The sequence below is a fragment of the Mesoplodon bidens genome (genome assembly GCF_964165515.1).
Source record: "Mesoplodon bidens genome assembly, chromosome: 15".
Classification (NCBI taxonomy): domain Eukaryota; kingdom Metazoa; phylum Chordata; class Mammalia; order Artiodactyla; family Ziphiidae; genus Mesoplodon; species Mesoplodon bidens.
This window is the reverse complement of record NC_138171.1, coordinates 11,143,859-11,156,631: the sequence shown is the minus strand read 5'-3', so window position 1 is coordinate 11,156,631 and position 12,773 is coordinate 11,143,859. Positions and strand designations below refer to the sequence as shown.

General features: G+C 56.5%; 1 protein-coding gene across 2 annotated transcripts in view; it reads left to right on the top strand.

The window, feature by feature from the left end:
• Positions 1-12,185, top strand: part of BCAS4 (breast carcinoma amplified sequence 4) — a 61,083-nt gene extending 48,898 nt beyond the window's left edge. For both annotated transcript variants that reach the window (XM_081257338.1, XM_081257337.1), the window contains one exon: positions 11,632-12,185. In XM_081257338.1, coding sequence (XP_081113464.1) covers positions 11,632-11,754 — 123 coding nt within the window. In that variant the 3' untranslated portion in view covers positions 11,755-12,185. The remainder of the gene's footprint in view (positions 1-11,631) is intronic.
• Positions 12,186-12,773: the final 588 nt, after the last annotated feature.

Genomic DNA, 12,773 nt, shown 5'->3' with positions numbered 1-12,773 from the left:
AGTCGCCAGCTGCTGCGCCCTGGCCAGCTGTTGGTGTGGGCTCACGGACGTGTACGTGGAGAATCTCCGTTTGACGGGGAGGCCACTCGGCTGAGCATGCCGCTGGGTATGGGCAGCTGGTTTGTTGCCCTGGCCTGGAAAAGGACCTTCCTTTCCCTGTTCTAAGCCAAGAGTATGACAGTCCCAGCTGCAGCCAAATCCATCCACGGCTGCCCCCCCAAACTCTACCATTGATCCCGCGGCCACCCTTTGCCCCATGATGTTTTCTCAGCCAGGAGCGCTAGCTCCACGCTGTGCGCAGAGCTGATCCTGAGTGACCTTTCTGAGGATGGAGAACACCGTTCCCAGTTTGGAATCCACCTCTGTCACCACGAGCCACTACAGAATCGGCGGGTGCAGCGCAAGATGAAACTCTGGGGCCCCTTTGTCAGAACTTACTAAGAATTTCAAGACGGTCACAGCAGAGCATCAGACCGAGCCATGAGGCTGGGCCTGCCCGTCACTTGCAAGCGTCATGCTTCGCGTGGATCTGAAGCTTGCTGCGTCTTAGTCTCCACACCTGTAAAATGGGATTTACAGTCCTATCCTCTGCATAGGATGGTCATGAACAGTGACTGAGATAATGTAAGGTTTAGCTGCCATTATTATTATTATTATCAGTGACATTAGTAGTATTATTTAATAGCTCATTATCTGTGTTGTTCCCTGCAGTGCTTCACATATGCTGCCGTGGATGAGTTTTATTTTCTTATTTACTTATTATTATTATTTTTTAAATATTTATTTATTTATTTCGTTGCATGGGGTCTTAGCTGTGGCTCCAGGGCTCCTTTGTTGCAGCACGGGGGCTCCTTCGTTGCGGCACGGGGGCTCCTTAGTTGCAGCTCATGGAATGCATGCGGGATCTAGTTCCCTGACCAGGGATCCAACCCGGGCCCCCTGCATTGGGAGCATGGAGTCTTATCCACTGCACCACCAGAGAAGTCCCTATTTATTTATTTTCAAATGACCTTTTATTTTGAATAATTTTAGATTTGCAGAAAACTTGTAAAGACAGTACTACTGAGGGCTTCCGTGCCCCCCTCACTCCGTCTCCCATTTCCTGTCATCTCGCGTCACCTCAGAGAGCTGTCAAGACCAAGACCCCACGTTGGTCCAGTACCGTTCTCTGAACGCCAGGCTTTGGATGTTACCAGATTTTTCTTCCTCGTCTGTTTTCTGTTCCAGGCTCCCCTCCAGGGCAGTGCATTGCTTTTACTGTGTGCTTTATTGATTTATTTAGGCCACGCCACACGGCGTACGGGATCTTAGCTCCCTGACCAGGGATCGAACCTGTGCCCTTGCAGTGGAAGCGCAGAGTTCTAACCACTGGACCGCCAGGGAAGTCCCCTGTGTGCTTTTCATTTATTTATCTATTTTTAATGATTATTTATTTAGGCTGCGTCGGGTCTCTGTCGCGGCACACGGGATCTTCGTTGCGGCGTGTGTGCGGGATCCAGTTCCCTGGCCAGGGATCGAACCCGGGCCCCCTGCATTGGGAGCGCGCAGTCTCACCCACTGGACCACCAGGGAAGCCCCTGTGTGTGCTCTATTTTTAATGTGGGTCAGAGACCTGGCCAGGGTGGGGTCACCAGCCTTGAGCCACCCCGAGACTCCAGAATGGGTCCGACCAGGCGTCCTCAGCTGGAGGCGTGATTGTCATCATTGGTCTCAGGCTCCGGGGCCCTGACTTGGCGAAAGGCCAACCCCCAGGCCCTTCCTGCTCTGCCTGGGGTGGTGAGAAGATTCATCCATTTCCCGTTGCCTGAGTGTCTCCTGTGCGCCAGGCTCCAGCTGCTGCTGGGGCCGTGGCCCTAACGACTGGCTTGGTGCCCGTCCCGATGGAGCTCGGCCTGGTGGGGAGCCGGGTGGTAACCGAGGAGAAAGGTAAACAGGCTAGGCTCCACAGTGCTGCCGTGAAGGAGGGAAGGTGACACAGATGAAACTGGGCGTCCCTTAGGAGAGTCTGAAGGAAGGAAGGAACCAGCAGAGGAGGACCTTGTGGAAAGGCCTTGGGGGGACAGCAGGTGCAAAGGTCTCCCGTCAAGCAGACCCTGGTGAGATCCAGGAGCAGAAAGAAGGCCCCAGGCTGGAGGGCTGTGAGTGATGGGAGGTGTCAGTCGGAGTTTGGAGACTCAGGCTGGATCATGTGGGTCTGGGGTCAAACCCCCCAGCTCCAAGGTGGCAGACAGGTGGCCACAGCGATGTGGCCGGCGGGCCGCATAGGCGAGAGCACGCATCTCCTGGAAAGGAGGGGCCACTGCTCGGCGCCGGCTGCCTGTCACTGTCCAGTGGCCCAGAGCTTGAGATTTTTTTTTTTTTTTTTTTTTTTGCGGTACGCGGACCTCTCACTGTTGTGGCCTCTCCCGTTGCGGAGCACAGGCTCCGGACGCGCAGGCTCAGCGGCCATGGCTCACGGTCCCAGCCGCTCCGCAGCATGTGGGATCTCCCCGGACCGGGGCACGAACCCGTGACACCTGCATCGGCAGGCGGACTCTCAACCACTGCGCCACCAGGGAAGCCCAGCTTGAGATTTTTTTAAAGGGAAGGTTGAAATCCTTTTTTTAAAGAGAGATGGCATTTCATTCAAAAGTATGAGAACACCAGCAACCAAACAGACAACAGTACTAGTAAACTTAGCCCAGTGGAAACCAAGCAGGACACACCTGAGGACTGCTCACGCGTTGGGGACCACGGTGGCAGGGCCTGAAGGCCTCGTTGAGGAGCTGGATTTTATTCTAACTACAGTGCGGGACTTACTGGAGGATCAGACTTGTTTTTTAAGACGGCCCCTCGGGCTGCCATGTGGAGAATGGGTTGGGAGACGGGATGGCAGTGGCGATGGGAGAGGGATTGGGGAAGAACTAGCAGAGGGGATTGAGGATGGGCTGGCTGTGTTATGGGAAGTTGGGTGGCCCCCAGCTTTCCGGTTTGGGCAACCTGGGTTGACTGAGGTTCCGGTTAGTGGGTGGACCCACAGTGAGTCAACTGACCACTGAAAGCCTCAGTTTGCTCGTCTGTAAAGAGCCTTTGTGATCTTCAGATTTGAGTCTCTGGAATGTAGCAGGTGCCCAACATACATATAAGTGCATGGTAATTAGACAGTTACACTCAGTGGCCGGGTGATGAGGAGCAAAGCCCAGGTCAGACACCTCCCTCCTCCAGGAGATGGTGCTGGGAGGGCAGAGGGCCCGGGGCGGTGGGCAGAGGGGCCGAGGTTGGAGAGATCAGACTCCGGGTCAGAGACCTAGTTCTGGAGGGGGCTGTGCCATGACTCCGCCTACCTGGTGTCCTGTCTTTCCTCCTAGACCCCATATGAGTTTGAATTTAGTAGCCAGTATCTTGGCAGAACTTCTGGGACTCCTTCTCTGCTGGTTTCCGTGTTAAAGCTTTTCCTCCAGCTAAAAGCCGAATCCACGGGGACCTGGAAGCCGTCTAGGGCTGCTGCCGGGGTCAGCACCGCCTCTAACAAGATTACACTAGCTTGTCCCTGCTGCTGGGGTCCCCCTGGGTAGGGGCTGCCCCATCTGGGAACCCCCAGCCCTGTTCCTGTCCCCAGGGCTGCAGCTGCCTCCCGCTGCCAACAGCAGCCGAGGTGACCGGGACGGCAGAGGCAGGGGCAGGAGGGCTGGGAGGGGCAGGACAGCAGCTCCCGTGCAGCCACCGTGAGGCCGGCCAGCCCAGCCCTACGGGCAGGAGCGGACACGCAGGGCTGCTTAAGAGAAATGGGAGGGGCTCTGCTCCCAGCTGTCAGGGTGGAAGCCTGGGGGCCCTGGAGCAGACACAGACATTGCAGGCAGGACGGGCAGGCGTGGTCTGAGGTGCAGAGAGCCTGTGAGGGGGGCCAAGGAGGGAGGCCGGGACCCGCGGTGAGGGCGTGCGGGCTGGCTGTGGTGGGGGCCGGTGCCAGGAGCTCAGAGGAGCCCACTTGACTCCGTGTGACCCTGGGCACGCGGCCTACGCTGTCCCCTCCGAGCCAGCTTTCCCCTCCACAAAACGGCCCCATTGCCATACCTGCCTCCCGGGCCCTGGAGTGCCCTGGAGGGGACCTCGGGTATAGGGCAGCAGCCGCTGGTCTCAGCAGCGGCCCAGGCTGGCCGTCCCCACCCCAGGGGGCCTGGGCCACGGATGGGGAGCATCCAGCTCCTCGACAGCCCCACGGTGACGTGAGCCTGGAGCCGCTGCCAGCTCAGATGCCCGCGGGGCTCGGCAGGTCCTGCGGACAAGTGAGTCAGGCCTGGCGGGGACAGTGGCAAGCCTGACAGCACATGCCCAGTGGAGAGGGGCCAGCTGGACGCACCCCGCAGGAATATGCGCCCAGTGTGGCCAGGTAGCTACATTGTTCAAGAGAAACAGGAACTTGATGTTTTGGTGTTTTTTTTGCGGTATGCGGGCCTCTCACTGTTGTGGCCTTTCCCGTTGCGGAGCACAGGCTCCGGACGTGCAGGCTCAGTGGCCATGGCTCACGGGTCCAGCCGCTCCGCGGCATTTGGGATCTTCCCGGACCGGGGCACGAACCCGTGTCCCCTGCGTCGGCAGGCGGACTCTCAACCACTGCGCCACCAGGGAAGCCCCAATAGAATTTTTTATTTTAGAATTAGAGACAAGTTGCTATGATAATACAGAGAGTTCCCACATGTCCCTCACACAGTTTTCCGTATTGTTAACATCTTGTTTTACTGTGGTACATTGTCACAGCTAAAGGACCCACCTCGATACACGGCTATTAACTGACCTCCGCAGTTTATTCGGATTGCACTAGTTTTCCCCTAATGTCCTTTTCTGTTCCCTGTTATATTTAGTCGTCACGTCTCCTTAGCCACCTCTGGTTTATGACGGCTTCTCAGACTCTCCTTGTTTTTGATGACCTTGACAGTTTAGAGGATTATTGGTTAGGTATTTTGTACACTGTCCCTCAATTAGAGCTGATCTGATGTTTTTCTCGTGGTTAGACTGGGGTTATGGGTTTGGGGGAGGAAGACCACAGAGGTGAAGTGCCCTTCTCATCACATCAGATCCAGGGGACATGCTGTCAACATGACGTAGACCTGATGATGTTGACCATGACCCTCTGGCCGAGGCAGTGTTGGCCAGGTGTCTCCACCAGGCTATTACTCCCGCCTCCACCCCCGCCTCCCTACTCTACTTTATGGAAACAAGTCACCACGCGCAGTGCCCACCCAAGGGGAGTGGAGCTCCTGGAGGGGGCAATGCATACGTCAATTATTTGGAATTCCATTTTACCTTTTGGAACTATTGTGAGATCTACAGGTTTTCACTTTTTTGGTGATCATTCCATTTCATCATGCAAACAACCTGGGCTGAGTCCTGGCTCCACCCCTTTACTACCTGTGCCACCTTGGGCAACTTGCTATTAACTGGAGTGATGGTGAGAGTAATAGCATGTGTCCATCGGGCTGTGTTCTGCGGCATAACAGAAACCTGACTAAAGTGGTTTAACCAAATAGGGTTTGTGTTTTTCCCTCATGTGACAAGAAGTCCTGAGTGGCCAGTTGATTCTCCTGGCTACTGCCCTACCGTCCTCAGCCAGTGGCTTTTGTCCTCATGGTCCCAAAGTGGGTGCAGCACCTCCAGCATCACGGCTGTGCTCCAGTCAGGACTCCATGAAGTCGATGGTATTATCCTCATTTTACAGAGAGGAAAGTGAGGCTCAAGAGGAAGAGAAACCTCTGCCTTGAAGGAGTGCTGTGAGGGTTAGAGATAATGTGTGTAACTTGGGCCACAGGAAATGTAGTTGTTGTTTTCCCAGTAGGATGGGCCTCTCCCAAGTCCTCTGGGGCTGGAGATGCCTGGTAACCTGGGGGATGAGGGTGAGTCTCTGGCTACCTGAGCTTCCACCCATGGTCAGCCTGAGGCCTCAGCCTCCCAGAGGATGACCCACACTTTGGAACCTCAGAACCTGGCCCACACGTGGGACAGCGGTATGGCCTTTCTTTTGAGGTGGAGGATGCTTAGTGAGCCAGGACAGGCTGGAGTTGTAGTGATGACCCAAGAGCAGCCAACCAAATAATACTTCGGCCTGGGGACAGTCAGCAAGGTGGGCCTGGTCCTAAATCCTGCAGCCTATGTCCAGTGACCTATCACTTAGTGCCCACTTGCATGGGAGATACAGAGATGGGTTTGTCATTCCTGTTCTATTTAGGAAGATAGATTTAATTCTGGGGCAAACTGAAAAAACCAAGTCTGGCCTGCCCCTATCTTTGTAAATCAAGTTTTATTGGCACGCAGCCATGCCATTACTTTACACGTTGCCTATGGCTGCGTTGGTGCTGGGAGGGCAGAGCTGAGTAGCTGTGACAGAGACTATGGGGCTTGCAAATATTTACCATCTGGCCCTTTGCAGAACAAGTGTGCTGACCCCGGCCTGAACAGAAAGCAGTCCAGGGAGATTGGGATTGACATAGATACACTAATATGTATAAAATAGATAACTAATAAGAACCTGCTGTATAAAAATAAATAAGTAAAATTAAAAAAAAAAAAAAAGAAAGAAAGCAGCCCAGGATCGGGAATATGCAGCTGGGGCTTCCAAGAGGGAGGTACGAGGCAGGCTAGGACTCACGAGGGGCCGTGCGGGATTTCTGGGGGCAGGGGTGGGCAGATGGCACAGGCCCTGAGGTGGGTGGGCAGACAGTGATCCGACTGGGGGGCTTCAGAGGAGAGGCCCTGAAGCCAGGCTGGCCCGAGGCTCCCGCTTGCCACGTGCTTCAACAGCCATCTGGGGGCTTTGTCAGGAAAGGAGCTGCTCGGTGGTGCAGGCAGCCCAGAGGGCCAACCCCGAGGCATCCACCACCGGAAGCAGCAGGTTCCAGAAAGGTGACGTGGCCCCGTGGGCCCTGGGGCCCACAGGGGAGCACCCGCAGCTCCTCTGCCCAGCCACCAGGAGCTTCCAGATCATCTGATTTTCCAAGCGTAGCTAGCTGGCAGTCTGGTTTTCCGGAGAAATCTCCTGACGTTTTACATGTTTGCGGTTAATTCCAGTTTTTAAAAATCATGCAGCCGACCAAGCACACACATGCATCTGGTGTGTGGGCTGCAGGTTTGGGAACTCGGGGGTCCGGGGTGGAAGTGAGGAAGATGTGGGAGGCTGTGTAGACCCAGGAGAGCACGCCAGGCCCAGCGCCCCAGCTCCAGAGGCCCTCCTCCAGCCGGGAGCTCGGGCTGGTGGGGTGCGTGGGGGACTGGGAGGGAGGGCAGCCGAGCCCTAGACCTGTGGTGTCAGGTTTCTGTGCTTCCCATCCTGTCCCCGCTGGTGGAACCTTCCTGCCTGCAGGCGAGGGTGGGAGCCTGGAGCAAGCGCCAGGGAGTTGGACAGTTCTCCTGGCTTACCTGGCCGCCCCTGGAGAAGAATCTCAGTACCAGCTGCAGGTGAGGGGGGGAAGGGGGAGCTCTCTGAAGTGCCTTCTGGGATTCTCCAGGATTTGGGTTCGAGGCAGGAGCCCAGCAGGGCAATGGGCAGGGGCTGGACCTGGAGCCGAAGAGGCCCGAGTGGACCCCGGCTCTGTGTTTCCCTGGCCCCTGTGACCTCTGAGATGGGGCCACTCCTCCTGTCACAGGTCATCCTCAGAATCCAAGAGAAAATGGGTGTGAAAGGGCTGGGTTTCCTTGGCGTCGATTGGGGCCTGGCCTCCAGCGTGTGGTCCTGCTCAGCCTGACAACATCTGGGGCCTCTGGCTGTTTTTAGCCTCACACGCCAGCCCTCACCTGCTGATTCTGCCACTGGTTTCCGAGCACTTGTCCACACTACTGTGGATTTATTCTTTGCTCTAGGCAGGAGGCTTGGTTGCAAGTGACAAGAGCCCAGGTCACCTTGGCTTAAGCAAAGAAGAGAATCCCGTGGTCTCCTGAACAGGAAAGGTCCCAAGGTGACACTAACCTCAGGCAAAATTCGATTCAGGTGCTCAAATGACACCGTCAGGACTCTGTGTTGCTTCCCCTCCCAACTCGGCTTCCTTGTGTTGGCTTCACTCTCAGGCAGGCCCCTCAGTGTGTCAGAAGTGACTGTCAGGCTCACGGCGCGTCCTCACTGGGACCTGGGAAGGGGGGACGGAGGCAGGAGGCAGGCCTGTCCCAAGAGCCAGAGTCCCAAGGCAGCTCCTCATTGGGTGAGCTGGGGTCACCTGCTCACTCCTGGACCAATCACGGCCCAGGTGGGTCAGGCCTCCTCTTGCTCATCCTTCAGCTGTGGAGGTGGGCAGAGCAGCTCCGCTGGGGAGCTGGCAGCAGTGATTCCGCAAGACGGCCAAGATGCTGATACCAGAATGGGACGTGGAGGCTGCACAGGCCGAAATAACATCCCACGCCCTTCCAATGCCCACCCACTCTCCAAGAGCAGCATTTGGGGCTGAAGTGGCCACATTCGGAGCCCCCTGGCTCAGCTCAGGGCCCCCGTTCCTGGCGGACTGCAGGCCCACATCTCCAATGAGCTGTGAGTCACTTTCCCACAGATTTTCCACGTGCCCCAAGATGTTGGCAGGGGCTTGGTCCGGGGCCAGCATAGAGCTGCACCAGCCTCTGCGGCCTTCCTCGCCACCGTCCCGGCTGGGGGCCCCTTTGAAAAGGGAAGCAAGCTTGTTCGGAATGGCTCATTCTCCTGGGCCCCTGTGGGGTCCTGGTGAGCACGCGCAGCCGCTGTCTAAGAATCCACGGTGCCGCCTGGCTGGGCGCTGGCGGAAGGCTCACCTCCCCCCGTGTCCCCCATCCCCTTGCTTTGTGAGTGCAGGAAGGACGTTTCCACTCCATCACCAGCAAAGAGGCCACCGCTGCTTGCATTAGATCTCGCGGGAACTCAAGATACGATTATATCTAAAGCTGCTAAGGAGTCTCTTAGGATTGCTTCTCCTTGGTTCCTTCATAATTATATTGATTTCCTCCTTTTTTGGAAGCCCGGCTCCTTCAGGGAGGAGGCAGGAGCCCTATCCCTGTTGGCAGAACCATTTGAGGAAGAACAGGGAGTCCAGGGGCCCAGGATCTCCAGGAGAGGACACCAGCTCTGGCCCGGCCTGGCCACTCGCCCTTGGGGCCCACGTGGCCTTGCCTGGGTCCTGAGATCAGGAGAGAAAGGAACCTGTCTTTTCAGGATCACCAAGTGCACTTTGGCCCCCAAGCCATGTGTCAGGACAAGGGAGCTGGTCTTTGAACTGTCATTACTTGAATGTTGCATTTTCTAGATACTCCAACGGCCAGTTCTCAGGAGGAACTGGGAGGATATTCTAAAACGATGGCTTATCCACAGACTGCATCCCTCAGGCTGTGAGATGCATCTTGGGGTTCGTTTCCCCCTTGTGTTTTGGTCACAGCGCTGTCAGAGGACTCAGGTCCAGCCCACAGGGGTGGGTGGCAGCCGCGGGAAGGTGCTGGGAGAAGGGGGGACAAATGTGTCCCGAGTGTCCCCCAAGCAGGCTGAGCCAAGAGTGGCTGACCCGGGGTTGACTGGTTGAATGTTCCCTGTGCCCTTCTGTGAGGCAGACCCTTGGCCAAGGTGAATTGTTCGTCCTGGCTTTCCAGATGTGACTCAGGGAGGTAAGCGGTCCCCAGACACCTGAGTGCGGTCCACCTTATCTGAAGCCCTTTGGTGGTTTCCTTCTGCAGCAGAGAGAGGGCTGGGGGGTGGGGTAGTTCAGGGCTTCGGGGCTCAGACATTAGAATCTGTTCACTCTCACCCCAAATCCAGCCACTCTCACCTTTAAGGGATGCCTACCTGCAACAGCTTCCACTCTGGTCCTGTTTCCCCTACAGTTTAGTCTCTGCTCTTTCTAAAACACTTATCTCGCGCGCACACACACTCTCTCTCTCTCTCTCTCTCTCTCTCTCTCTCTCTCTCTCTCTCTCTCTCTCTCTCTCCCCCCCTCTCCCCCCCTCTCCCTCTCCCTCTCCCTCTCCCTCTCCCTCTCCCTCTCCCTCTCCCTCTCCCTGGTCTCTTAGGATAAAGTTCTTAGCTCAGCCTCCAGGAGCCCACATCATCTGGCCCTGCTTTGCAGCAGCATCCCTGTCTACACTCTGACCCGGCCCGACTCCAGACTGAGCTGCTTCAGTGCCCACGGCCCAGCACACCACTCAGCACTGTGCACAGGGCGTCCGCAGCCTGGACCACTGCACCTCCCGCTACCCCTCCACGCAGCCCCTCCGGCCGGGGGGTTGGGGTCCTGGGTGCTTAGCCTCTGAATACCTCCTGATCCCTCCAGGATGAGATGCGGCCTTTTCTGGGTTCCAAGGGCCTTGGTGCCTCATCGCACGTTGGTGGTGTTTTCCTATTGGTTCCTTCGTCTCCAGATAGACAGGGAGCCCCATGATGGCTGGGGATGCGTCTAGTTCACAGCTGTGCCCTCGGCCGGCCCTGGGCATTCAATGAGGTAGTGGTTGAGAGGACAGATGCTCGGACAGGTGGGAGGTGGGTAAGGCACCTCCCGGGGCGTGGTCTCCCCCAGCCACCCACGAAGGGGGGATGGTCACGGTGTCACTGTGGGGAACAAGCATGGGGGTGGGTAAGTATACACCCAGTGCAGCGCAGAGCTCGTGGACGGGCTGGGCTTTGGGGGAGCTGTTATTAACTACGGGCTGGAGCCACACACATGTGCGCTGGCACCTGTGACTGCAGCTGAAGGCTGGGGCAGAGCTTGCTCTGGGCTGAGCTGACGGAGGTGGCCTGGAGATCAAAGAGGAGACGGAGCTGTGGGGGGAGGGCGGAAGGGTGGTGAGAGGGACCCCAGGGGGAGACGTGCAGAGCCCTCCTCCCCCTGCACCCCTGGAGCCCCACACTCCTGCCCATCTCCCTGCTGGTCCGCCCCGGAGCAGGTCACAGTTATTGGGATCGGCCCCAGCTCTACATGAGAATCACCTGAGAGCTTTGAAATACCCCGATGCCCAGGCCACACCCCAGACCAACAACATCAGACTCTGGAGACGGAGCCTGGGCATAAGCATTCCATAACTCTCCCAGGAGGTTCCCTGTGCAGTCACATTTGAGCAGCACTGTTTGAGGCGGGCCTCTGTAAAACTGGTTTGACCTTGAGATGCCTGGGTAACCCGCAGGGTTACTAGAGCTTGGGGAGGGTTGCTTGATGCAAAATCTCCCCTCCCTAACCTCCCTGCAACAAAAATCCACACCAGAAATAAGTAAGCACTTCTTAAAATGGTTCAATTAAAAAAAAAAGTAACACACGCACATGGCCCAGCCTTCAGGCCGCACAGATGGGTGCACATTCAAAGAAGCATCGGCCCGACCCCAGCTTTCCCAGGGCCTGGCCCACGGCGCTGTCTCGGCTCGCGGCCCTTCCTGGCACGCGGTGGCATGAGGTACACCTGGCTTTCTCGGTCATCCCTCCTCAGAGCCCGGTTCTCTCTAATACTGCGGAGGGCTCCGTGGACACGGACCAGCCCTGCCAACCGAGCTCCCCATCAGGTTTCAAATGGGCCGGCTTTGGCTGTCACAGACAGTGTCACCAAAGAATCATGGAGTCTTTGGTCACCTGGGCTGTTCTCCCTGCAGGATGAACTGCACCTGGAGTGCTTGGGTCTCAGAACAAGTGGCTTCACGAGGCTGATGGGGCACCTGGTTTTCTGTCATTCCAGAAGCTGTGGACGCCACCGGCCCCGACCTTCGAGCTGCCCGCATTGTACAGAACCGAGGACTATTTTCCTGTGGACGCCGGGGAGGCAACGCGCCGAGCCCCCAGCTGCCAAAGGCGTCTGTGAGCCCTGCGGTCCTGCCGTCAGGGACATCGGGAAGTGATATCTGTATGCCGCGCAGATTGTTTTTTGTTTTGTTTTGTTTTATTGTTGTGGATGCGTTTTCTGAATTTTCCCCCTTGCTTCACGTGGGCCCACAGGGTTTGGAGAAGCATTTAGAACCCACAGGTGGGCAGTGCCTCAGAGATGAGCTGGAGAAGGCCTTCTCCACCGGCGTTTGTCCTGCCTGGTGTTCTGGGCAAGATGGTCACCCAGGGGGATGGGCTGTGGGGCCTTGGATTTCCCTTTGCCTTGGAAGGGCTTTGCACAGGGGTTGTGAGGGGCTCGTGCAGTGCCCCCAGGGTGCGTGGCTCCAAGTCCATGCGTGTCGGCCGGTTTGTGTGAACCCCAGTGCCCACTGGCCCTGTGAACCGTCTCAATAAACGTGTCCAGGTCGCCTGGATGTAAATGTTTCCTTGATGGGTGCTCCTGCCACTGGCGCAAGCCTGATCCTCAGAATCTGCTTATTATGAAGCCCCTTGCCTGAGGGGAGGGTGCAGCTCTGGCCTTCAGATTCCCAGCAGAATGCAGAGATCATTCAGATTCCCTGGAGCCCTCCAAGGTGTGTTTGCTTTAATTTCTTCTCATGTAGATGAGTTTCCTGCTATTGTTCTGAAATGCTGGATTCCTCACTTTGGTGATGGACATTTCTAGTTTCTGCAATCCCTCCCAGAGCCAAGAACACACACGCACACACACGCACACACACGCACGCGCGCACACACACACACACACACACGCACGCACGCACACACACACACACACACACACACACACCCTGTATTGCAGACCAGCATTTGAATTTCAAGGAAATCCGACATCATGAATCAAGTGAGATAGTGGTAGCAAAGCAAAAAAAGAGTTGAGTCTTGCCAATTTTAGAACATTTTAAAAAAATTTTATTTATTTTTGGCTGCTTTGGGTCTTCGTTGCTGCCCACGGACTTTCTCTACTTGCGGTGAGCGGGGGCTACTCTTCGTTGCGGT